The 25,982-nt window shown below is 50.3% G+C and overlaps 2 protein-coding genes across 2 annotated transcripts in view; one reads left to right on the top strand and one right to left on the bottom strand.

The window, feature by feature from the left end:
• LMOD1 (leiomodin 1) overlaps positions 1–14,528 on the top strand; it is a 57,954-nt gene extending 43,426 nt beyond the window's left edge. The window contains exons 2-3 of the mRNA XM_007941187.1: positions 9,348–10,975; positions 14,321–14,528. Of these exons, the coding sequence (XP_007939378.1) occupies positions 9,348–10,975; positions 14,321–14,528 (1,836 nt within the window). The remainder of the gene's footprint in view (positions 1–9,347; positions 10,976–14,320) is intronic.
• A 4,570-nt stretch (positions 14,529–19,098) lies between these two features.
• SHISA4 (shisa family member 4) lies at positions 19,099–22,191 on the bottom strand. Its single transcript, XM_007941127.2, has 5 exons — positions 22,113–22,191; positions 21,590–21,761; positions 20,608–20,741; positions 19,393–19,560; positions 19,099–19,145 (listed from the first exon to the last, which is right to left on the bottom strand). Exons 1-5 carry the CDS (start codon positions 22,180–22,182, stop codon positions 19,099–19,101), a joined length of 591 nt encoding a protein of 196 aa, XP_007939318.2. The 5' UTR covers positions 22,183–22,191.
• Between the last annotated feature and the right edge of the window lie 3,791 nt (positions 22,192–25,982).

Here is a 25,982-nt window from a genome sequence, read left to right as displayed (position 1 = left end):
TATTTTGAGTTCCTGTTTTTTAGGGACAGGAGGCAAGTGTGAGTGTGGGTCTGTGTATACAAACCCTTCAACGTTCCACTAAAAAAAAAAAAAAAAGTGTGTTTCCAGAGGTGTTAACTTAAGTGGAGGTTATAGCTCTACTCTACCCTCATTCCCCATTGTCTTCCCCCCTTTCTGGTCTTTATCCTCTGGGGTCTCAGTTTCCTCATAGGCCTCTATAGCTAAGAGAGGTGAATGAAAGGGGCCATTCGGAACTCCTCTTGCAAGGTTGGTGGAGATGGTCAACATTTCTCCATAGTGAGGGCTCTGAAATAGGGAAGGTGGTCATAGGATGAGCTAGAAGGGTCAGGGCTAAGATGACCAAAAAGAGGTCTGCTGGGAGGTGCCAAGGCCCTGTCCCTGAGCCAGGGCAGGAGTGGAGGAACTTCAGCCAGAAAATGGCTGAGAAAGGGGCTACTTGGCTTTTTTAGGGTCCTGGGTGACACAAAGGATTTATTCTCAGCTACTCACCTAAAGGTTAGTGATTCATACCCACCCAGTGGAGATGCAAAAGTGAGACCTGGCGATCTGCTTCCATAAAGATCAAGGCCAAAAAAACCTTATGGAGGAGTTCTACTCTGACACATGGGGTCACCATGAGTCAGAATCCACTCAATTGCAATGGGTTTTGCAGTGATTCTGTAGCCATCCTCAAGAGATGCTCTTGGCTGAAGCAATACGTCTTGGGCAAGGGGATGCTTGTTCTCAGCACCTTCTGCTACATACACTTTGATGTCAACTTGTCCCCTTGTCTGTCAACACCCCCTAAATTGTGAGGGTAGCACTGGGTCCCAGGCACAGGGCTGGCACACTTCCATTTATGTTTGATGAATGAAGTCACAAATGCATGGATGAGTAAGGCCTATGGCCTGCACAGATAGATCCCTACAAGTGCTAGTTTTTGTTGTTCATGGGGATGACATTTGTCCCCATCCCACTCTACCCCTGCCCCTGTCACCATGGGACTACTTGGGGTTGGGAGATGCTTCCTAAAGCAGTTGGTCTCTTCCCAGCTTCTAGGCCTCTAGGTAGGTTTCCAAGGTTTGGGATGTGATTATTTAATTTTCCATGGAAAAGTATAAAATGCAGTTCTATAGGCCACTGGGTAAGAGCTTAATTTTATCCTGCTAAACAATACTCCTCGGAAGGAAGGTTGGGCAATCCTACTTCCGTAGTGATACTGCCTCGGAAACCCAAGGAGGGGTCGCTATGAGTCGGGGCCGACTCGACGGCACATAACAACAACAACAAACAATACTAAGATGAACAGGGGGGCAGGTGAGCAGGAGGAAGAAGACAGGCCCTGACATTGTGGCTTATGTACCTTTCACTGGGGACCCAGAAACATCACAGCTTATCTCCTGTTCCGACCCTTCTGGGCATCAGGACCTCATTATGAATCCTGACTCTACTGCTTACAACCCAGTGAGGGGGCCCAGGGTGGTCAGTTCCATTGGGCAGATGAGACAATAGGTTAAGAGGGGGCAAATAACTTGCTCAAGGTCACACAGCTAGTTGGTGGCAGGGCTGCAATATGAACAAGGCCAATGAGCTCCTGTGCACCATGGTCAGAACTTTTCTGGAACAATCCCACTTGTCCTGACAGCCCTGGAGGGAACCTGGGGCTTTCCAGGGGTAGTATCAGTATCAGTTGTTAAAGATCTGAAGCTCTATCTGATGAACTGGACTAAGTAGGGGACTCCTGTCCCACAGACCACCAAGGGAAGCAGGCATTGCAGCCTCCCAGCACTGTCAGGCCCAGAAATACCACCTTCCCCAAAGGGCAATTGAACCTCCTTAAACATCTCATCAGGAGAATCTAGACTCTTTCTCTTGATGGAAAATAATAAAGGGCTGTTGTTCTATGGAAAAGGAGGCAGGAGACTGGAGTGGGCGACTGCCCTTGGTCCCCACCAGCCCGTGCCCTGCTGCCTGCCCCACCCCTCACACCAGCCTTGTCAGGGAGCTGTTCCCCAGGAGGCTGTTGGTAGGCCCTCAGCTCTTCCCTGCCCTGCTTTGTAAACAGATAACCCTGGCAGCTGCTGTGCCTGATTCCAGGAGGTAACCAGGTGGCTATGGGGAGTGAGGCCAGGTCCTCAACCCTGGAGAAGCAGGAGGATGAATAAGTGGGCTCCGAGACATGGTGGGGGTCGGGGTGGGCATGGCTGCAGAAAGCAAAGGTGGTAAGGGGTTTAGGCACTGGGAGCAGGCTTGGGAGATGCCACATACTGCCCTGGTGCTTTCCTGGCTAATAGAATCGTGTTCAGGAAAAACAAGAAGCAGGTCATAGTTCAGGCCAAGGTAAAATGCTGTTTAGTCAGCTCTGGACCCCACACACTGAGGCTGCAAATCCTCTGAAGGACTTCAGCTGAGGCCCTGGAGGACAGCCTACCACACGCAGAGTAGAGGAGCCCAGAGTCCCTGCCCCAGCTGGGAGACTCCAGCCAGAGCCTCCAGGAGTTTCACCAAGCAGCCCTGGGGACACAGCATGAGATTAGTTGGAGCTATCTGACTATGCCTCACCTAGCTCTTGTTCTGAGGAGGAACTAATGCTTCTGAATTTATGCAATGAAATCACATGAGGGCTGTAGTAGTTGCCAGTCACCCCTGCCCTCCTCACCTCTGCCTGCTTTCAGGGAAGTGGCTGGAAAATGAACTCTCTAAACAAAAAAGGGTCCTGTATCTTCTAACCCAGGCTTCCTTTCCTCTGGGGAGAGTCCACAGAGCCCTCCCTTGCAGCCTCCTGCAAGTGTTGCTCTGTAGAGAGGGAGAGGCCTCCTCTTCATGTGCTGGGCTGCAGGAAGGAAAGAGATGACTTCAGGGGTGGTCAGAATGGGCTCACAGGGCATCTGTGGGTGGTAGCTGTGTGTGGAACACAGACAGTGTGGGCCTTGCCCTCAGCAAGTTCTCATTTTTAAGGGTCTTCTGGACAGACATACAATTCTTTTCCCTCCCTTCTTTTGGCAATGGAGCTGGTGAGATGTTAAATCAGATACGATTTCCTAGAGGAAGTAGTATCAGAAGACCCAAGGTAAGGAGAAGATGCTGTGTTCTGCCCATCTGAGCCTGTCAAAGCCATTTAACTTGGATCCTAAGTCAGATGACAGACACAGCATCATCATGTGGCCATAGGAGAGGTGGGAGGCAGGAGCTTCTTGCCTCTGAACCCACAACACATCACAGGTGGTTAGAGTCTTTCAGAGGCCATCCTTTCCATTCCCCTGCCTCTCAGCCAGGCTCTCGAACCACCTGGTGGGTTCCCCTAATCCTAAAACTTTCTCGAAAGGGAAAGGCATTTTTGCTGCTTAGGTCTCTCATCCCGAGGCCTGTGGCTTGGCCCTGTGGAAGTTCTGTGTTATATCTAACCTAAGCCCCTCTTACTATAAGGGACAAATGGTAGCATGAAGCCTAGAGACAGGAACTCAGGCCAAAATAACCTCAAGAGGTCACCAGGATGCACCAGAAGTTCTAGAAGCAAAAAGAAGTTGGCCGGGACTCCCTTTCAGATAAGCACAAAGGAGACAGCTCTGCTATGTGCCCGAGGAGCTCTGCTCAACAGAAATCCCAGCCCTGGGAGAACTCTGGGCTCCTTCTCCTTTTAAGGCAACATCTGAGCTCTCTGGCCCCACGAGCTGCAACAAGCCCCAGCCCCACTCATTCCTGGCTATTTGGAGGAAACTGGTGATTAATCAGCCCTCTGCCCCCACCCCCAGCCTGTTTTTCATTAGGTTCTTTTTAAAGGGTTGGCACCTCTGCTCAACAATAGACACATGGCAGGTCCAAGCCACCCAGGACCCCAGTGTGGGGGAAGTACCCCAGGAGCCAATGAGAGTAATCTTGGATGAGGACAAGGGGGAGAGGGCAGGACCCATGTTAAAGCAGAGTGGGTTAAAATGTGGGAAAGCATGTTGGCTCGGGGAGGCGAGAAGGGTTGAGGTTCTGACTGGGAGTCCCAGGTCTAACAGAGGCTGGTTTGGCGGGGCTGGGAGGAAGCAGTGGTATGGGAGGTGGTGCAGGCAGCAGGGGTGCCCAGGCTCCCAGAGGGATGCTAGGCCAGCAGAGGGTAGCACCTTTGCCCTATCTGGGAAGGTCAGGGAAGGTTTCTGTAACATGAAGGCTACTGGTGTGACAGGTCAGGAACCAGTTTTCCTGAACTTGCTATGTGACGTTGGTTGAGTTACAATCTCAGTTTCCCTCTCAGTGAAGCCTGTGAGCAGCATGGAGTTCCACAGAGGGCACTGGGCAGTGCACCGTGGGCTGTCAGAAAGCCTGAAGTTTGCATGTTTGGGGAAAGGAACAAGCAAGTCACTGGAAAGGCTATTCCACTCAACTCTCAACTCACCTTCAAACTCCTGAAGCAGAGGAATTTGTGATGAAACCCACTTTGAACTTAGAGAAGGGAGGAGAGAATTCCCTGACCAAATTGTGAGCCAATCATTATAAGAGTGTCCTAAAAGGGCTAAGGGAGCATCTGGGTGGTGGTTGTTGTTGTCAGGTGCCATTGAGTCATCTCCGACTCATAGTGACCCTACGCACAGCAGAATCTGGGTGATATAAATGGTTAATGCGCTCAGCAGCTAATTGAAAGGTTTATGGTTCAAGTCGACCCAGAGGCACCTCAGGAGAAAGACCTGGATACCTACTTCCAAAAACTTAGCCATTGAAAGCTCTGTGGAGCCCAGTTCCATTATGACACACCTGGGGTTACCATGAGGTAGAATCAACTTGACAGCAACTGGCTTGGGGGACACTTGTGGTTCAGTGGTAAAATTCTCACCTTTCAACCAGAAGACCCAGGTTTGATTCCCAGCCAGTGCATCTCATACACACCCATCATTTGTCTGTCAGTGAAAGCTTGTGTGTTGATGTGATGCTGAACTGGTTTCAGCACAGCTTCTCAACTAAAACAGACTAGGAAGGAAGATCTGGTGAGCTACATCTGAAAATCAGCCAATGACCACTCTGTAGATCACTAAGGCCCCACCCATCCTGCTGTGCATTAGGTCAGCATGAGTCTGGGGCCCCAAATGATGACAGCTGACAGCATCAACAAAAGACTTGACCCATGAGATTTCCCCAACTACAGTCTGTTTGCATTTTCCTCTTACACTCTTCCTGTCAAATGAAAGTATAGGATGGTCACTTCCACTTCTGCCCCAATCCTGGAGGGGTGATCTGACTGGTCAAACCCAGTTTGCTGGTAGCCAGCATGCTCAAGGGGGCTTCACCACCACAGCTTCAATGAGTCCCCAGGGCAGCTGGGCCTGGGGTCATGGGTGCCGGAGAAGGGAAGGGGCACATTCCAAGGCCCTGTCTCACCAGGTCCCATGCCCTTGGCTGCCTGTTGTGATTGTAGCAGAGGAGCCAAGGACTTGCACTGCTAAATAAACCCAAGGACTGGTCCCCAAAGGCATGTGTTTGTAATGCAGGTACAAACTGTTTCCATAGGACCAACCTCATTCTCCATTCCCTCTGGGAGGGGGGCGGAGCAGGGAAAAGCTACATGGGCCAGAGAGGCAGATGGAATGCTGTTTTCCCTTTCCTCTTTTCCTCTTCCCCACACCCCAGCTGGGCACTCTTGAAAGAGAAAATCCTCAAACATGCAAGAACCAGTTGTTTCCTCTTAAAAACCCTTCAGAAAAGGACACCCCAGCATTCCTTGAGGCCTTACTTGCTCTGGGGTCTTTGTCCAGTCGGAAAGTGATATCTAATATCTAATCTTAAAGAACCACCACTCATTTGTCAGTTTGTCATATTGCAGTGGCTTGTGTGTTGCTATGAGGCTGGAGACTATGCCACCGGTATTTCAAATACCAGCAGGGTCACCCATGGTGGACAGGTTTCAGCAGAACTTCCAAAATTCCAAACTAAGACAGACTGGGAAGAAAGAAGGGACCATCTACTTCTCAAAGAATTGGCCAGTGAAAACCTTATGAATAGCCATGAAACACCCAGGCCATGGTGTTTTCAATCACCTCATATGCATGTGAAAGCTGGACAGTGAATAAGGAAGACCAATGAAGAGTTGATGCCTTTGAATTATGGTGTTGGCGAAGAATACTGAAAATACTAGCTGTTGCATTTGGTAAATTGTGGTCAATGTCATGAGACAAAGTGTATGTGTGAACTGCTGTATGGAAAGTGAATTTGCTCTGTAAATTTTCACCCAAATCACGATTAAAAAAATAAAAATTAAAAAAAAAATACCATGGACTGTCAGAAGAATGAACAAATCTGTCCTGGAAGAAGTATAGCCAGAATGTGCCTTGGAAGCGAGAATGGCCAGACTTTACCTCACCTACTTTGGTCATGTTGTCAGAAGGGACCGTTCCCTGGGGAAGGACATCATGCTTGGTAAAGTGGAGGATCAGCAAAAAAGGGGAAGGCCCTCAGTGGATGGACTGACACGGTAGCTGCAACAGTGAGCTCAAGCATAGCAAGGTTTGTGAGGATGGTGCAGGACTGGGCAGTGTTTTGTTCTGTTGTACACAGGGTTGCTATATGAGTCGGAGCCAAATTGACGGCACTTAACAACAACCAAAAAAAAATCCTAGAGAATCCTGCTGCTCCCATGCTAGGCCTGCTTCTCTGCTAGGAGTTCTCAATAAGGCCTCAGACTTTACACAACTTTGTAGAGGACGAGCTGGAGTCCCATGGGGATGCAGGGTGGGGCATACCGCATGTGGCAGCTCTGCTGACTCAGCCCCACAGCCTCCCCCAACAACTCCTCAGGTCTGTGTGGTCAACACAGAGTTGCAGGATCCTAGGTCTTGAATCTGGCAGAGTCCTCCAGAGGTCAGCTGGCCCAGGGGATTCCAGGGCTGCCCACAGAGAGCTGCATGTCCTTAGTAACGCTTTTACTAGAAAAATAAAGGCAGTATTGTGAATTCACATTCAATATTCTCTTAAGTCTCCCTCACTTCTTTATGGTTAGTTCTTTTTTATTTCAATGATATGATGATGGTAGATTGGTGGCAGTGATGGCTGCCATCTAGTTGGGCCCCAGCTCATGGCGACCCCACACAATGGAACAAAATGCTGCCTGGTCCTGTGCTATCCCCATCATCAGCTGCACTTTGGACCACTGTGATAGATACAGTTTCCATCAGCTGATTTTTGGAAGCAGATCACCAGGCCTTTCTTCCTAGTCTGTCTTAGTCTGGAAGCTCCACTGAAGCCTATTCAGCATCATAGCAACACACATGCTTCAACTGACAGGTGGGTGGTGGCTGCACTTGAGGTGCACTGGCTGGGAATCGAACTTGGGTCTCCCTCATGGGAGGTAAGAGTTCTACCACTGAACCACCACTGCCCCTGATGATGATAGGCCATACCAAAAACCAAGCCCACTGCCATCAAGTCAAAGCTGACTCATAGCAACCCTACAGGACAGAGTAGAACTGCCCCATAAGGTTTCCAAGGCTGTAAATCTTTATGGAAGCAGACCACCTCATCTTTCTTCCACAGACCAGCTGGTCTGTGCGGGTTCAAACCACAAACTTTTTGGTTAGCAGCCCAATGCTTTAACCACTGTGCCACCAGAGCTCCTGATGATAACAAGCAGAATTTATAAATACCCTGACTGGTAAAATAAAATGTTAACAACTCTATGTTGGTCTTCCCAACATTTTATTCTTTGACAATGTATTGTTGTTGTTGTTGTTAGGTGCCATTGAGTCAGTTCCAACTCATAGCGACCCTGTGTACAACAGAATGAAACACTGGCCAGTGCTGTGCCAGCCTCACAATCCCTGCTATTCCTGAGTCCATTGTTGCAACCACAGTGTCAATCCATCTCACTGAGGGCCTTCCCCTTTTTTGTTGACCCTTCACCTTACCAAGCATGATATCCTTTTCCAGGGAACTGTCCCTTCTGACAACATGACCAAAGTAGGTGAGATGAAGTCTGGCCATTCTCACTTCCAAGGAGCATTCTGGCTGTGCTTCTTCCAGGACAGATTTGTTAGTTCTTCTGGCAGTCCATGGTCCTTTCAGTAATCTTCACCAACACAACAACTCAAAAGCATCAACTCTTCTTTGGTCTTTCTTATTCATTGTTCAGCTTTCACATGCTTATGAGGTGATTGAAAATACATACCATGGCTGGGTTAGGCGCACCTTAGTCTTCAAAGAGATGTCTGTCCTTGCTCTTCAGCACTTTAAAGAGGTCTTTTGCAGCAGCTGTGCCTGGTGCCCAGCAGACTTGCCCATCGTCTGATGTCATGACTGCTGCTTCCATTGGTGTTGATTGTGGAACCAAGTAATATGAAATCTTTGACAACTTCAATCTTTTCTCCACTTATCATGATACTGCTTATTGGGCCAGTTGTGAGGATTTTCGATTTCTTTATGTTGAGATGTCACCATACTGAAGGCTGTAGTCTTTAATCATCAGCAAGTGTTTCAAGTCATCCTCACTTTCAGCAAGCAAAGTTGTGTCGTCTGCATATTGCAGGTTGTTAATGAGTCTTCCTCCAATCCTGATGCCACGCTCTTCTTCATATAGTCCAGCTTCTCAGATTTGTTCAACATACAGATTGAATAAGTATGGTGAGATGATACAACCCTGACACACTCCCTTCCTGATTTTAAGCCATGCACTATCCCCTTGTTCTCTCCAAACAACAGCCTCCTGGTCTATGTACAGGTTCCTCATGAGCACTCACGAGCACATTAGTGATGATGTATTAGCTTATACAATTTCAGTATCTGAGAACCACTGAGTGAGCCCCTTGGAAGTTAGGGAAAGATGAGTGAGGCACTGGCGTCACGTGCAAAATGTAAGGGGGTGCCAAAGAAAAACTCCATAATCAAGATAATAAATATGTTAATATTATATATATTTTTTAAAAATCAAAATGAGTAAAAAATTTCATAATGAACTAAGTATCAAAATTTTAAATGAAGACAGGATCAGCATTACTGATTTTTCCTTTTGCCTCAGACTCCAATAGGGTTCAGCAGGGCACTACTGGAAGAATTTCTTCTAAATCACCCCTGACAGAGTAGGGCAATTCTAAGCCTGAGAATCTTCTAGGGGAGGAACTGCCAGGCCTTCTCAGGTGTTCACTTTGGTCCCTCACCATCCTGAAGCTTTGAGTCTGATGTCAACCCCTTCTCTGCAGCTGGAACCTGATTCCCTCTTACAATGTCCTCAATGGGGACATCCACCTCACTCTCCCAAACCTTGACTGTCCTTCTGAGGCTCAAGGGCAGTTATGTAAGTGCTCCTCATGCTTGTCCCCATACTCACGCCTTTCCCTCTACAGCCAGCTCTTCATGTTTATTTTTCTTTTCTGAACTCTTAGGAAAGCAAGCAAGTGGAGACCAAGACTGATGCCAAGAACGGAGAGGAAAGGGGCAGAGATGCCAGCAAAAAAACCCTGGGCCCCAGACGGGACTCTGACCTGGGGAAGGAGCCAAAGAGAGGTGGCTTAAAGAAAAGCTTTTCCAGAGACAAAGATGAAACTGATGGCAAAAATGATGAGAAGCCCAAGGAGGAGAAGATCATCAGGGGCATTGACAAGGGCCGGGTCAGGGCTGCAGTGGACAAGAAGGAGGCAGGCAAGGATGGCAAAGGAGAGGAGAGAGTCATGGCCACAGGCAAGGAAGATGAGAAGAAAAGGAGTGACAAGAACACAAGTTTGAGCAGAGACAAAGATAAGAAGAGAGAGGAGATGAAGGAGATAACCAAGAAAGAGGATAATGTGAAGGTAAAAGGAGAAAGTAGGAGCCCAGACACCAAAAAAGAGGATGAGAAGATGAAAAGAGGAAGTGGGAACACAGACACTATGAGAGAAGATGAGAAGGCAAAGAAAGAAAGTGGAAACAAAGATACAAAAAAGGAGGATGAGAAAGTCAAGAAGAACGAATCCCAAAATGAAAAGGAGCCCAAGGAAGAGAGCAAAACCAAAGCACCAGAGGGAAGCAATTCTGAGAAACATGCCCCCGGAGGCCCCACCAAGCCCTGTGAAGGGCCTGCCAAGGTGGAGGAGGAAGCAGCTCCCAGCATATTTGATGAGCCTCTGGAGAAAGTGAAGAACAATGATCCGGAGATGACTGAAGTGAATGTCAACAACTCAGACTGCATCACAAATGAAATCTTGGTCCGGTTCACTGAGGCTCTGGAGTTCAACACTGTGGTCAAGGTGTTTGCCCTGGCCAACACACGAGCTGACGACCATGTGGCCTTTGCCATCGCCATCATGCTCAAAGCCAACAAGACCATCACCAGCCTCAACCTGGACTCCAATCACATCACAGGCAAAGGCATCCTAGCCATCTTCCGGGCTCTCCTCCAGAATAACACGCTGACGGAGCTCCGCTTCCACAACCAGCGACACATCTGTGGTGGCAAGACAGAGATGGAGATCGCCAAGCTGCTCAAGGAGAACACCACCCTGCTCAAGCTGGGCTACCATTTTGAGCTGGCTGGACCCCGAATGACTGTCACCAATCTGCTCAGCCGCAACATGGACAAGCAGCGACAAAAACGACTGCAGGAGCAAAGGCAGGCACAGGAGGCCAGTGGAGAGAAAAAGGATCTGCTAGAGGTGCCCAAGGTGGGCACCCCAGCCAAGGGCTCCCCCAAGCCCTCACCCCAACCATCTCCAAAGCCTTCTCCAAAGAACTCACCCAAGAAGGGGGGTGTTCCAGCTGCCCCACCCCCCCCTCCACCTCCCTTGGCCCCACCCCTTATCATGGAGAACCTGAAGAACTCACTCTCACCAGCCACCCAGAGGAAGATGGGAGACAAAGTCCTCCCTGCCCAAGAGAAGAACTCACGTGACCAGCTCTTGGCTGCCATCCGTTCCAGCAACCTCAAGCAGCTCAAGAAGTTAAGTAGTTTGGGGCATGGGCCAACAAGGCTGGGGCTGGACAGGGGCTTGGAGAAGAGGGCAGGGCTACGAAAGAGAGGGATGCAGAGGGAGTTCACGTCAGGCTGCAGATGATATATAGACTCCCAGGGGTGACAGGGAACTTCAGGTCATCTCATCCTCCTACCTCCAGGCAGATGCACCAGTATCTCCCTTAGAGGTAAGACTATATGCTTACTTTAAAGGAGCTTCCTTCAGCATCTCACTCCCATATCTTATCCCTCCATACTGCAGTTAAATCTGTTTGTCCTATTGACAGAAAAGCAGCCTCAACATGCAGTTCTGCCTCAGGCCCTTCCTCTAAGTCTTCTCTTCTCCACCATGATCTTTGTTTTATTTAATTTCTTCTCAGGGCCAGCCATGACCTACAGATCAGTTTATCCCAAAGGGCTTTGGGAGATTTGCTATTTGACTAACCACTGCCATGGACATAAACCACTCCTGGAAGCCCTACTTCTCAAAGCCTCATCTCCCTAGAAGCCCTGCCTAGGTGGCAAAGTCCATGGCTAACTGCCCTTGTGACTGGATGGTGGCAGCTGACCCTACCCTCACAGTATCACTTGGGATTAGGTATCACAAGAGAAAGGACAATCTCAATTGTAATTACAGTGGTTATTGATGCTACCCAATTTTTACAGAAAAGGAAAAATGTTCCCTCTGTGTCAACACCTCATTTATTAATTCCACAGACATATATTGACATATCTGATATGTAGTCCTTCCAAAAGGAAAGTGAAAAAAAAAAAAAAAGAGTTCAACTCATTACAGTCAAGTCGATTGCAACTCATAGCAATCCCACCCAAGGTGGTATCTCTACAGAAGTAAATTGCCCAACCTTTCTTCCAAGGGGTGGCTGGTGCTTTGAACCGCCAACCTTCTGGTTAGCAGTCAAATGCCTTAGAAACCACACTATCAGTTCCAGAGGCCCCTGCCAAGTTCCCTTTTCTAACCTGTCTCTGTTTTACTCCTACAGGTGGAAGTGCCCAAATTGCTTCAGTAGGACTAGGTTGCTGGGCCTCACCTCCCAGGGCTACACAGACCCCACCTGCTCCACCCTTGACCAATCTTCTGTGGATGTCCCTGTTCTGCCATGGGAGAGCTTTGAAACCGGGCCACGCTCAAGGAAGGATGCCTTATCTCTTCTCACTTTCTTTTTCTTGTATCTGAGGCTCTCCAAAAATTTCTTTTTTACTTGGAGTTCAGGTTTCTGGACAAGAAGAGTCCTTTTAGCATGTCACTGAGAAGATGGCACTGTCCTGGGCCCATGCAGCTGGCAAGCTGTGGAAGGCCTATGATCCAGGAGTGATGTCCCTCGGGAACCACATAACCACCCCAGCCCCACTGCCCTCTAGGGCCAGGATTCAGGCCTCTGAGGAGTCCTTGGGGCAAAGCTGCTGGGCAGTGGAACTCTGTGTGGGATAATGGCAGGAGGAACTGAGAGGGTATAGGACCTCATGAGGAAGTGGGGAGGGCTGAGGATACCCCCAAACCCAAACCCTTCATTCTGTGAGCCCAGGCTAAGCAGAGGATGTGGAGGGGCAGCTGCCCTGGATGGACAGTGCCTAGTGGGGAGTGGGCTGCAGAGAGGAGGAGAGGGACAGATAACAGCTGGACCTGAAGGTCTGATGCCAAAGCAGACATTTTCCTCACACCCATCTGCTGTTGTATAAATTGCTGTGTATCTGTTTTTCCATAAGATTTTGATAATATATTAAAAACTTAGCTGTGAATGGCTGTGGCCACCTCTGTACTGCATCCAGGGCCCTGATGCTTACCCTTGCTGCCTGGAATCATCAGCTGGAGCCACTCTTGGGGTGATGAGGCAGAGTGGAGCACTGGGATGGCTATATTAGGCATGTTCAGGGGATGCTCAGTCCATGACTCTTCCTAACTGTGGGCTCAGGGCCAGCTCCCCACAGCAGTCACAAGCCCAGGAAAACAGCCATCTCTGAGCAGGGAGAGAAGTGGAGTGACCTTTTGGGAGGCAGAACCTACACGAGTGTGGCCTAGTCACCCTCAGCCTTTCGCCTACTTCCCAAGTTCACTCCCTGCTCAAGTTGCAGGTCGCCCTCTGACTTGATAGTGCTCCCACACCCACCATCATGTGTACATCAAAGGTATCTTTCTGACTTCTGTTGGCTTGAAGGTGCAGTCCCCCCTTGGTACTGTAGAACTGCCACCTTGGACCTGGGCCACTAGTAGCTTTTTCTGTCTCCAGGCGTTGCTTCAGTGACAGGGAACAGAACAGTTTCAACATCTTTGGGGTGGAAGTGAGAGTGGGAAGTGCCCCTGCTAGGGCAGGCTGGGCCTACAAGGAGAGAGCTCAGATCCCAAGGTTTACCCTACCCCCCATTTCCCTCTACCACCTGCCTCTACTCCAGTAACCTAAGCAAGGGTTAGGCCCAGGTGGGGGAAATTAAACAACTTGTTGGCCCCTAGAACTCAAAAAGGTATTAGCTAGCACTGATGCAATGATAGGGGGAGCTCTGGTGTCATAGTGCCTAAGGCATTTGACTGCTAACCAGCAGGTTGGTGGTTCAAACCCACCAGCCACTTCTCAGAAGGAAGGTTGGGCAATCTACTTCCATAGTGATACTGCCTCAGAAACAGGGTCACTGTGAGTCAGATCCAGCTCCACGGCAGTGAGTGTGGTTTTTTTTGGTTTGGCACAATGGTTAAGCTCTCACCTACTAACCAAAAGGTTGATGGTTAAAACCCACCCAGAAGCTCCGTGAGAAAAAGATCTGGTAACGTGCTCCCATAAAGATTACAACCTAGAAAACCCTATGGGGCAATTCTGCTCTGTTGCATGAGGTCACTTTGAATCAAATGCAACTCAATGATACCTAACAAGCCCAGCCTGAGCTTCCACTTACCCTGTGCCTACCTGGCACTAGGCACTAGCTAGATGCTTTAGGTATATGGGTCAACTGATCCATACAACTCTGTGAAGTGGACACCAATAGTATCCCCATTTTGCAAATGAAATTTGGCCTGAAGAGGTTAACTCTGAACAGGTAGCTAACAAAAGGTAGAGCTCCCTTGAATTGCTTCAGGTAGCATGTTCCCTTCCTCTCTGACTGAAATCAGATTGGATACCGTGCCTCAGGAAAGCAATGGAAGCCGAACCAAACGAAGACAACCAACCCTCAAATCTTAAAACTCCAATATAACCTGTCACTGCGGGAAGCCCTTTCTACCAAACTTAGAAGACAAAATTGAGGCAGGGAAAAAAAAATCCCTATCCTCAAGCAAAAAGGAGCAGTGACGCTCTTCTGATGAATACTGTCCCAGCCCAGGATGATGTTGTTATTCCTCTGGTACATTTGAACCAAATTTAACAAGGGTAAACACTTTTCTGTGTAGGGGAGCAGGGCTGTGGGCAGCCAGCCTTACCACCCCAGGAAGAAAGTGGTCAGAGGCGGCAAGGGCATCTTGCTCACGGGAGCGCTGCGCCTCCTGCGGGCAGAACGAGTCCTAGGTTCTCCTACCGTCCCAGAGTGCCCCGAGCTGCGCTGCTGGCCCCGGGAGCTGATGGGAGTAGGGAGTGAGGCGATCTCCATCCCGCAGGACCCTGAGGACATCCAATCGGGTGTCTCTCATTCCGCCTAGCACGTGGGCTGAGGCAGAGTGCCAGCCCCACCCAACTACCGGGCGGCTTGTGAGGGTGGGGTAAGGGCTGCTATGCTTCCCCACGGCTTCGGATCCGCAGAGGAGGGCGCTAGACACAGGGTAGCTACGCGTGCTCACGGGGTTGCTAAACTGAGGGAAAGGGGCCACACTTGTGGGTGCATGACTGCGTCGCTGCTGGGCCTTGCATCCACCGCCGCCCACCTGGTTCCCACGCCCTGGCAGTCACCCTTTTGCTCAGAATTTAAGGGTGCGAGGGAGAACGGAAAAGATCAATTCGCCCCCAGCACCGGCCTTTTACTGAGAAGAAAACAAGAGATCAAATGATTTGTTCCAATTAATTAATCTGGACTCAAATTTAGATGTCTTGCCTCTCGGTCCATCCTACAGTCTGACCTCTGCAGCCTCTGCGTGCTGTCCCACCCAGCCATCTCTCCTCACTCCCATGGGACACCTTCGCTGTCTCCAGCCCCCTAACGAGGGGCGGCTTCGCATCCAGCTCTCCCGCGGACAGGATGAACCTGCACCCAATTTGCATCTCGAGCTTCCCGCTTACTGTCCATGTCCCTGTAGAATAAGCGCCTTTCCACGGTCCCCCAACACCAGGGCTAGAACCAAGACGCCAGCGCTGGCCTTAGCGAGATGGCTGGCGCTGAGGGCGAGCGGCTGATGCCACGCCCGACTTCTCGGCGAAGGAGTTCGAAGTGCACTGAATCGAGGCGCTACTGGCTTGGCGCTGAGTTACTGGACCTCGGGGCATTTTAAGAGGCACAAGATTCGGAAGCAGGTACCCACCGACAGGCTTGATGTCCTGTATCGCACGTCACCGCCGGGCGCGTGGGCTACCACACACTTCCCACTCATGGCCAGGGCAGGGACAGCATTCCTTGGATCCCTGGTCCCGCCCCCACCCCTTTCCTAATCCCACCACCCCTACCCTCTCACTCCTAGCCTAAAGTACTCTCCCACTCTCTTCCTCTCCAATCTCCTCTTGATCCCCTTTCCCTCCACGGTATTTCTCTCCCCTTGCTTGCTAACCTTTCCTGTGACCCCAATTGTACTTCCTTGTATCCCTGCCCTGGCTGTCTCCCTGCACCGGAACTCCTACAATCCCCTCTTGAGCTCTGCCTCCCTCCGCTCCCTGCCTGAGCAGGTCCTAAGAATGCAGTTCAGTTGTTCTTGTAAAAAGTCCCTCTTCTCCATCTAAGTCTCTTAGAACAACTCCCCCTCCCCCAATACTCAATATCCCTCTCAGTCCAATAAGACCCTATTTACCCAAAGGGGTCCCCCAATCCTTGAAGGCTGCTCTCCCCTCAAACCCCAAACACCTGCCTGCCCTTGTCGGATGGCTGATTGGCTTTTGCAGGGTTCTGGTTGAGGAACAGGGAGGCACATAACAACAACAACAACAGGGAGCTCTGGTGTGTAGTGCCTAAGGCATTAGACTGCTAACCAGAGGGCTGGCTTTGCATACCCACCAGCCACTCCTGGGAAGGAAGGTTGGGCAATCTACTTTCATAGTGATACTGCCTTGGAAACCCAAGGAGGGGTTGCTATGCATTGGATCCGACTCGAAGGCAGTTGAGTTTGGTTTGGTTTGGTTTGGTTGAGGAACAAGGTAACCCAAAGGGACAGTAACAGGTCTGTACTCCCTCTGGTCTTTGTTGGTGATGTTGTTCCCCTGGTGATGAGCCTGTGGGGGTAGGGTCAGAGGAGACTCTAGTGCTTTGGGATGGATACCAGAGTGTTGCCCCATTAAGAAGTCTATGTCCTCTCTGCTCAGAGCATATGAAAGCCCCACTCGTCAAGTTTCCTCTCTTTCCTTAGAATTTTATTTTCAGTGCTTTGCAGAGTTAATTTATTGGAAATATTGGAAGGGGTCTGGCCAGTAGCTGTGACTCGGGTAAATCTGCCTCCCCCCCCCCCAGACTACAAAGCAATTTTTAATTTGCGCCAGGCTTTTGATTCAAGGGTAATTCATTTTGATTGTCATGACTTTGCATAAATTTATGCACTCATTTCTCAGTGCACATCTCCACCTCCCAGCTCCAGGAGAAGACTGGGCTCCTGACCTGGAGATGAGCTGGTGACCTTCTCCTGGATTGTGAAGGCAGAAAGGGACTCAAAGCCTGAACACTCTTGGTGCTCCAGCTCTGTCCCCACCAACCTCTGCTGTCCTTCCCTGTCTGGGTCAGGATCAAGGGGCAGATATTTGGGTCCCTTGAAGATTTCACTGTGAATCCAGGGGCAAAGTCAAAGTCCCCAGTTCTGCCCATGGGAAGAGTTTCTGACTCTGGCCCCAAAAATAGCTGGCCCAGGAGCTACTGCTTGGAGGAGGGCAGTGTGCAGAGTTCACAGGGCAGTGTGAACAGAGCTTCCTGAGATAGTGGGGGTGGCAGAGGGCCCTGAGGACATGGTCGGCACACCAGCCAATTCAGAACAAAGCTAGAAGACACTGCTGGAGCCCAGCGGTCTGAGGAAGAAACCTGAGGGGCAGCACAAGAGAGCTGGACACAAGGCTGAGGTGTGGGGAGAACTGAGGAAGAGGCAAGGAAAGCAGTTAGCCCAGGAGGCGGGCCTAGGGGAAAGGAGGGCTGATGGTGGCTTTGCCAAGCTGATCTGGCATTTGTCCCAGTTAAATTAAAAACTATTACTTTTCACCCTGTTATCACCAGACAGTTACTGAGCATGCAAGGACTACATCCCGAGAGCAAGGCAAGGGGCCCAACCAGATGCCCAGGCAGCATCAGGGGTGGGGGCACCTACTTCCTACTCCTAGATTGTCTCTTCTTGGCAGAATTTGTGAGAGAAGGAGGATAACAAAGTCATGTCCTCACTGCCTGGCCCGATGTGAGGGGCACTGAGGGGGGTTTAGGAGAGCTGGTGTCTTAGGGTTCCTGAGGACCCAAGGCAGCTGACAGAAGTACCTTGTCTTTCACACCAGTCTCTTAGGCCTACTACTCCTGATCCAGAAACTAACAGGACTAACAGTTCCATCTACACTACATGATAGCCAGGACATCTGGAGTTAAGTATTATCTCCACTTTATAAAGGAGCTCTGGTGGTTCAGTGCCTAAGGCACATGACTGTTAACCAGAGGGTCTGCAGTTCAAACCCACCAGCCACTCTGTGGAAGGAAGATGGGGAAATCGACTTCTGTAAAGATTTATCACCTCGGAAAACCAATGCGTTATGAGTCGGAATCAACTCGATGGCAGTGGGTTTGGTTTTTGGTTTGGTTATAGAGGAAGAAACTGAGACTTGGAGCCTTTCAGAGATATGGCAAGGGTCAGATGATGGTAGAGTCCAAATTCAAATCTAAATGTACCTGAATGAGATCCCTGGGTGGTGCAAACTGTTTGCACTTGACTGCTAACTTATAGTTTTGCAGTTCAAACCCACCCAGCAGTACCACGTAAGGAAGGTGTGGCAATCTGCTTCAGTAAAGCTTACAGCCAGAAAACCCTATGAAGAGTATAGTTCTACTCTGTAACACATAGGGACACTATGGGTTGGAATCCACTCAACTTGCAACAGGTTTGTTTTTATTGTTGGTACTGAATAGGGGTGCCTTTGTACAGGTGGCAGAGCCTTAGATGGTTGAGGCGGCCTGATCTCTACTGGGAAACCTCAGTAATGCAAATAAGCACCCTCCTCCCAAAACCAAAACCCACTGACATGGAATCGATTCTGACTCACAGTGACCTTATAGGACACTATAGGGTTTCCGAGGCTGTAAATCTTTACAGAAGCAAACCGCTTCCTCTTTCTCCCGCGGAGTGAATGGTTGGTTTGCACCACCAAACTTTTGGTTAACAGCTGAATGCCTTAGCTACTGCACCACCAGATCTCCTTCCCTTCTTCCCAGCTGTGGCAAAATCTACCTCATTGGCTTTGGGAACCAGTCTAAGGACCCTCAGCCTCTGGCGGTTGTGCCTGTAGATGTGATTAGGATGGTGCTGTACCCCAGCCCTGCTGCATGTCCTATTCCCCCGCTTTTGGAAAATGGAGCCACAGCAGTCTGGCTCAGTTGAAGACAGTGCTACTAGGTGTGGATGGGCTGAATGATGGGACAGGCATGAGTTGTATCTTTACAGCTTTAATCCAGCAGCCAGAGCCCTGGCCAGTGGGGCAGCCAGAGAGGAAGGCTACTTCTGACTACTGATAGAGCCTCCCCATGCCACCACCCCATCCTAGAGTGGGCAAACAGGAGGGACCCTAGCCTTCCTGGCTGGGATCCTGGGAGTAGAGGAACTATTTGAAAGCAGGAGCTGTGACCCAGGCAGTCATCTCCTTCCCTTGCCCTCCAATAAAAATAAGTCTGCTAATCCAGAGCCCTCCCCACTGACCCCTCAATCATGGCCTAGTTCCAGCTCAGTTCCTGTTCCACTTCCCTGGGGCTCTGTCCTCAGTGGGACCCAGGGCTTGGCTTAGTCTGGGGCCTGATGACTAGAGGACCTCTGCCCACCCCCAAGGTCAGATGCAGATACAGGATGGGGCATCTCCCAAGGTTGGTGTCACTGAAGAGGCAGTAGAGACACAGCTGGTTCCTCAGGCTCCAGGGTAGGAGGGCTGTGGTGGCACGTAGGGGGGAGGAGCTGAAAGCAAGGAAACAGAGAGAGGGTCAGTGGGGGGATGAGGAGCTATGAAACACCACACCTCACCTTCTCCCGCTCTCCTCCACAGCATGCAGGATCTGTGGGCAAGAGTTAGCCTGAAGGTTTCAAGCTCAAGGTGGGGGCAGTCTGGGAGAGGGAATATCTAGGGTGAGAGAGGGATGGGGAGGTCTCAGAGCAGGGGTTGAGGAGTAGGCAGGAGTGAGGAGGCTCCAGATTGCTTACTTACCTGCAGGGTTGTAGATAGGGGGCCCAGCTGGGTAGAATGGATACTGTGGAGCTGGACCACTAGGTGGGTACATGAAGCCAGGCTGTGGAGGTGCAGGGCCAGCTTTGGGGTCTTGGGGGTATGGGTATACTGGCTGCACTGGGATGCCTGTCATCGGAATCTCCTGGCCTAGGTGGGGGACAAGGATGAGCACTCAGAGCTCGACCTCCTGTGGAAAGCCTTCTCCTCCTGTCCAGGAAACCCAGGTAAGCACCCTGGCACCGCTGCCCTCTTGCTGACTCCAAGTTGACCACCTGCTGCCTTTGGCTCCCACTTGGCAGAGTTCAGCAGGGAGCTGTGCAGGTGACCCCAGGTGGTCTCTCTGTGTTTAGCACATTTGCTCCCTTCAGTATGTCTTAGAGACCTCATAAACCAGACAGCACAGTCCAGAGGGAATGCCCCACTTGGGCAAGGAGGGGACAGCTTCAGAGGCTAGTATCTCTTGATCCAGCAGAGCTTCACCAAGGGGGTCCTCCCCCAGCCCTTCTTTCCCACACTGACCCCTCCATATGGTGTCATAGTCCCCATGTCTCAACAGATTTGGGCATATGTGACAACACTCAGGCACACGTTCCACTGTACACTGGAGCACACCCTATATTCACTGCCATAGACCCCATGGTCCCCTCGGTGGCGCAAATGGTTAAGCACTCAATTACTAGCCAAAAGGTTGGTGGTTCAAACTCATCCAAAAGAGCCATGGAAGACAAGATTGGCAATCTGCATCTAAAAGGTCACACCTTGATAACACTATGGAGCAGCTCTAGTCTGCCACATGGGGTCACCATGAGTCAGAATCGACCCGATGCCAACCCACAGCAACAACAACAGCCATACACCTCATCTGGTTTGTGTACTTAGTAGAAGTCATGTGCATGCATAGACCCACTGCACACACATGTGCACAGGCTACTGTGGAAGACTGCCCCCCAGTGCACATTTGATATTCCTGTGCATACACATACTTGTACACACATTCCAATGTTTAGATGTGCCCCTGGGCACATTCTAATGTTCATGGGCCTACAAGCATACTTCTGGGCTTACACGTTGGTAGGTGTACGTATACAGAAGCACATACTACTACAGAATTAATAAATTCTGGAACTCTCTGGTGCCCACTATGAGGTTCATCACAGCTCATCTCAGGCCTATCTTGCCCAGTACTGTGTGTACCTTCAAAGGGGCTCTGCAGCTGCTGGCGCCGGCGGTACAGGTAGCAACAGGAACAGAGGAAGCAGCAGATGGTGGTGGCAACCACAGCAACAAAGAGGATCACGGCTGAGGCGATGCCTGCTATGGTCTTGGGACTTTAGACAAAGAACAGGTCCTCTCACCTTCCGACACTCATAGGAGGGCGTCCTCATTATGGTGACCACAAAACTGTGCTCCAACTCATGGCCAGCAGGGGGCCACAACATGCTGGGATTTGGCGTTCCTTGTGGGGTTCTGCCCAGTGGCTGTCCCTGTGGAGGAGATCGTAGGGGACCTCCACTTCCCAGAGGGCTCTGCTGCCTGACTGGCTAATGTGAGCATGCCGGGATTTGTAGTGCTTCCCCCACCCTAATTACTCCTACGTTTTCTTCAACTTGATTGATTAGATTTACAGCATGTTATCACAGGGGTGGGGGCTTAATAGACAGCCATCTTTTTCAAACCTCAATTCAATCATAGTTATTAGCAGTCCTCTTCAAAATGAAGTCTGGAGACCACTAATTTTGTCAGCCTCCTCATTTTATAAAGAGGAAGCAATGACCTATAGAAGGAACAGTACTGGGGATGTCACACAGTTAAGTAAAAAGTGGACCTGGGAATCAAACCCAGCTCTCCTGCCTACTTGCTAGAGCTTTATTCACAAAGCTACACTGCAGTCGGGTGTTAACTCTGTACCCACCCTCCACAGGACACCATGAAGGGGAGGGCTCCAGAAAGCACTTGAAACCACTTAGACCAACCCAAGCTTCTGATGGGACTTCCAAGTCTCACCACTAACCATCCAGCTTCTATCATCAAGCAAGGGTCCTGGGTTTCAACTAGAGTGTGGAGATGGACAATGGAGAGCAGGCAGGGGGCTGGGAGGGAGCAAAGAATGGCCCAGGGAGGCCTCCTGGGACAAGGATATGGAGAAAGGGGTGTGGGTGAGGATGCAGGAGCCCACCTGAAGGCCAGGCAGTGCTTCTGCTGCCTCTCTGTGATAAGCAAGGTCAAGTCCCTGCAGCAGTACCGCTGGTAGCAGGTCCCGCAACAGAAGGTGAAGAACTCGCAGTCAAAGCCGGGATGCCAGGAGCCATTCCGGTCCATGTACCACAGGCAGTCCTCTCCGGCCAGCGCTGCAGGCAGGGGTGGGGATGCCCAGTGGTCGCCAGGCCAGTTCATCTCCAGCCATCCCTAGCCCCACTCTCCCATAGTCCCCAGGCCGCTGGCTCCTAGACACTAGGGGCTGCCTTCCGGTCTCCATCTTGCTGGTCGCAGCCCCCAGAGGCCTCTCCCTAGACTGACCCCGTGTCTCGGGGTCAGCTTCCCATAGCCCAGCCCCGGGCCCCACTTTCCTTCCGCTCCCTGCTGACCCCCCTCCCTTGGCAGCAACTTGGGCGCACGCGGCACCACCCAGGGCCTCCGGAGAGCCCCGGGCAAGGCCCCTCTTCTGCCCACCCCCCCAGCCTCGTTCCCCATCCCCTTACCCAAGGGAGTCCCCAGCACCAAGGCGACTGCAGCGAGCTGCGCGGCCCCGCAGAGCCCCGCGGGGGCCATGGTGGGGATTGGGCGGCCAGACCCGGCCGTCGGGAAAAGGGACGGCTGGACCAAGCCGGCCGGCGGGAGCTGCGGCGGGGGCCAGCGCGGCCAGACTCGGGCTCGTCGCCTGCCTCCTCTGGGGGCGGGACTAAGCGCCCGGCCAGCGGTAACCCTGCCGGCGCCGCGCCGCGCCGCGTCGCGCCCAGGGCTCCACCCACTAGCGACGCCCACCCAGCCTGGGCTCTGGAGCTGGACGCCCATCAGCCAGGCTGACAGTGCTCTGCTCTTCCTGTTACCGACTCCACAGCAACTCTTCCCGTCCAAGACACCGTGGGCAGCACGGGCCGCCCCCACTATCCCCTCTCTGGGTGGGTTCAATCACCAGCCCTGGTCCTGGTGCCATCTCCTAATGCTTAGACCCATGGGCCAACCCTGAAGTGGCCGAGCAGGACCTTTTCCTCTCCTCCAGTGTCCAGCCAGGGACGTCTGGCGGGCGGGGATTGGGGGGTGGGGGAGGAAAGGGGAGCGGCCGGGATCCACCCCGCCCCCACTTCCAGAACACAGGGATCCATTGAGAGGCAGCTCAGAGCTGCTTTGTCCCCAGCCCTGCCCACAGGCCTGCCTCTGCCAGCTGCATTGGCTCTCTGAGATGGCCTCTTCCCCCTTTGAGTGCAAAAGGCAAGCAATCACCAACCCTTGGCCTCACAGCAAGGATGGCAGGACACTAGGGCTACCTGGGGTCCATCTAGTCAGGTGTTCTTTGGAGTGAAATCCTTTCTATCTCCACCAGGAGAACTTCTTCACAGGGAAATGCCAAAGAAATACTGCATTAGCCACCAGAGTGAAAGTTAATTACAGGTGGAGACAGTGTTTTAGGGTGGAGGGAGCCAGTCAATCTACTTACAAATTAATATGTGCACCCACTGAGTACCAGTGATTGATGCCCCATGGTACATAGAGTACCCTGACTGGGAACTGCAAATCAAACTAGAAAGGAAATCAAAAGCCTAACTTAATTCACAGCCATGGTACAGCTTTTTGCAAAGTGCTTCCACATCTACCTTGTTTAAGGTTCTCCACCAGTCCATGAGTTAAGTGAGGCTGGCACGTGTTGTTATCAACCTCATTTTACAGATAGAGAAACTAGGGCTTGAGGAAGTTAAAGGACTTGCTTAAATAATACAGCCAGTAAATGGCAGAGGCAACACTGGGAATCAAGTCTTCTAAATCTGTGTGGAGGTCCTCCCCCAACAGTAGATGGTGCAGATAATGTTTCTGGTGTTCTTGGCTGAGGGAACCAGGGCAGGGCATGGAAGGCCCAGAAGGATCTGAATAGGTTGGAGGAAGGCAGCCAAAGGACTCCCTGTGGACACTGGCCCATCCACATGGGAGAGCTGGAGTAAGGAGAGGATAGGCTCCTGCTCCAGGAAATTGCTAGTGGTCTAATGGGCTGGTGAGAGTATGTACTCACATGGGACACAGTCATAAATGTGGCAGCAGAGGGACAAAGATATCTCTCAATTTACCACCACCTACACACTGTGTCCATTCCCATCCATTTCCTCTTTCCCAGGCCACAAGCTCTGTGAATGCCTGGGCCATGCAGCTATGTTCACCATGGTCCCCAGCCCTAGTAGTAGGTGCTCAATCACTGTTGTTGACTCAGATGAACAGCTGTCCCTCCTCAAGGCTGACTCTTCTATGTGTACTCTTAACAATATTTGGACTATCTCTTCATTATCCTTTCTTTTCAGTGTTTTTAGTGTCTCCATTCTTACACTTTCTTTTCTCAAGGAACAAGAAATCTCAAGTCTCTCTTATTTAAAATAAAACCAAACCACATGCTGTCTCTCAAACCAAAACCAAACTCGCTGCCATTGGGTTGAGTCTTACTCATAGCAACCCCCATTGGTTTTCTAAGGCTGTAAATCTTTATTTAAGCAGACTGCCTTATCTTTCTTCCACGAGAAGCTGGTGCGTTCAAACCACTGAGCTTTTGGTTAGCAGCCAAATGCCTTAGCCACTACACCACTGGAGCTCCATTTTCTCCAACTAGTCTTCCTCAGAGCCTATGTTCCTATTGACACTTCCTGCATGCCATGACACCTAGCTCTCACCAACAATCCCTAGTGATTTTCTAATTGCAAACTTCTAGGAAAACATTTCAATCTATGGGGCAAGAAGTGATTAGGAAAGAAGTTGTGGAAGGCGCTGTGGGCAGGCCAGTGGGGGTGAACTGGGAGAGCTGGGGGAGCGGGCACTTCTAAGCAGGGGATACTGGAGCTTGGAGATGGAGAGTCATGGTAATAGACCTGGTTCTTGAGAGAGGCCTTGGAGAAGAATGAGGAAGGGTATTACGTAGGGGAACCAGGGAGGGACTGTGGGTCCTAGCATGGGCTTGTGCAAATCTTCAGTCCTGGAGAAGCTTCATGGCATCTTCTCCAGGTAAGGGCACACAGGAACATTCTCCCCTCACCACTCTTTTCAGTTTTCAGCCCCCAATGAAAGGGAGGGGGATTTTCATGGAGAAAGGAAGGCAGAGAGTAATCTGAGATCAGATGGGACAAAATACCAAGCTCTTCCCAGGGTGTTTGGAATATAAATAACATTTCCAGCTAATTATTAGCTCATTAACCATTTATCAAAACCAAACTCACTGCCATTGAGTTGATTCCAACTCACAGCAACCCCCTTTGGGTTTCTGAGGCAGTAAATCTTTACAGAAGCAGATTCTCCAGTCTTCCTTCCTTGGAGTAGCTGGTGGGTTTGAACCACCAGCCTTCTGGTTAGAAGTCAAGTGCCTTAGGCACTATGCCACCAGAGCTCCTTAACCATGTATCAGTTAATGTTATAAGCACTTTTACATATATAAATTTATTTATTCCTCAACTATTAGTTATCCCTATTTTACAGATCCACCATCTATTTATTAGTTGGTCATACCATGGTGGCTTATGTAGTGTTACTGTGATGCTGGAAGCTATGACAGCAGGGTCACTCAGGGTGGACAGGTTTCAGTGGAGCTTCCAGACTAAGACAGACTAGGAAGAAGGAAGAGGTGGTCCACGTCTGAAAAAATTAGCCACTGAAAACTTTATGAATAGCATAGTTGCAAATACCTTTTTTCAACAACATGAATGGCAACTATACATATGGACCTCACCAGATGAAATACACAGTGATCAAATCAACTACATCTGTGGGAAGAGATGATGGAGAAACAATACCATCAGTCAGAACAAGGCCAGGGGTGGATTATGGAATAGATCATCAATTGTTCACATGCAAGTTGAAGTTGAAGCTGAAGAAAATTAAAACAAGCCCACGAGAGACCAAATATATTCCACCTGAATTTAGAGATCATTTGAAGAATAGATTGGATGCACTGCGTACCAATGACTGAAGACTAGATGAGTTGTGGGATGACATCAAAAATATCATACATGAAGAAAGCAAAAGGTCATTAAAGAGATGGGAGAGGAAGGTCCCCGAGTGGTGCAGACAAACTGCTGTTGGCTAGTAACCCAAAAGTTGCCTGTTTGAACCCACCCATCTGCACCATGGAAAAGCCAAGTCTGGGGAGCAGCTTCTGTAAAAATTATCTGTTGATAATCTGTTCCATAATCTTCCCCTGGCCTTGTTCTGACAGATGATATTTAGCTTGTCCATCATTTCTTTCTACAGATATGGTTGATTACTGTGTATTCATTCCATCTGGTGAGGTCCACATGTACAGTTGTGTTGTTGAAAAAAAGGTATTTGCAATTATGCTACTCATAAGGTTTTCAATGGCTAATGTTTTCAGAAGTGGATCACCT

This window comes from Orycteropus afer, unplaced genomic scaffold, assembly GCF_000298275.1.
Source record: "Orycteropus afer afer isolate SDZICR_OR568_19922 unplaced genomic scaffold, OryAfe1.0 scaffold00075, whole genome shotgun sequence".
Classification (NCBI taxonomy): domain Eukaryota; kingdom Metazoa; phylum Chordata; class Mammalia; order Tubulidentata; family Orycteropodidae; genus Orycteropus; species Orycteropus afer.
The sequence above is the reverse complement of the archived record's forward strand: the minus strand, read 5'-3'. Positions and strand labels throughout refer to the sequence as shown.

What these genes read in the sequence shown, in the direction of transcription:
- SHISA4 (XM_007941127.2), bottom strand. Translation starts at nt 22,182, where the DNA reads ATGGCCCCCGCGGGGCTCTGCGGGGCCGCGCAGCTCGCTGCAGTCGCC. An exon ending in GCTGCAGAGCCCCTTTGAAG is followed by an intron (nt 19,561 to 20,607) that starts GTACACACAGTA and finishes TCCCCCACCTAG; the next exon opens with GCCAGGAGATTCCGATGACA. An exon ending in CCCTATCTACAACCCTGCAG is followed by an intron (nt 19,146 to 19,392) that starts GTAAGTAAGCAA and finishes CCTTGCTTTCAG; the next exon opens with CTCCTCCCCCCTACGTGCCA.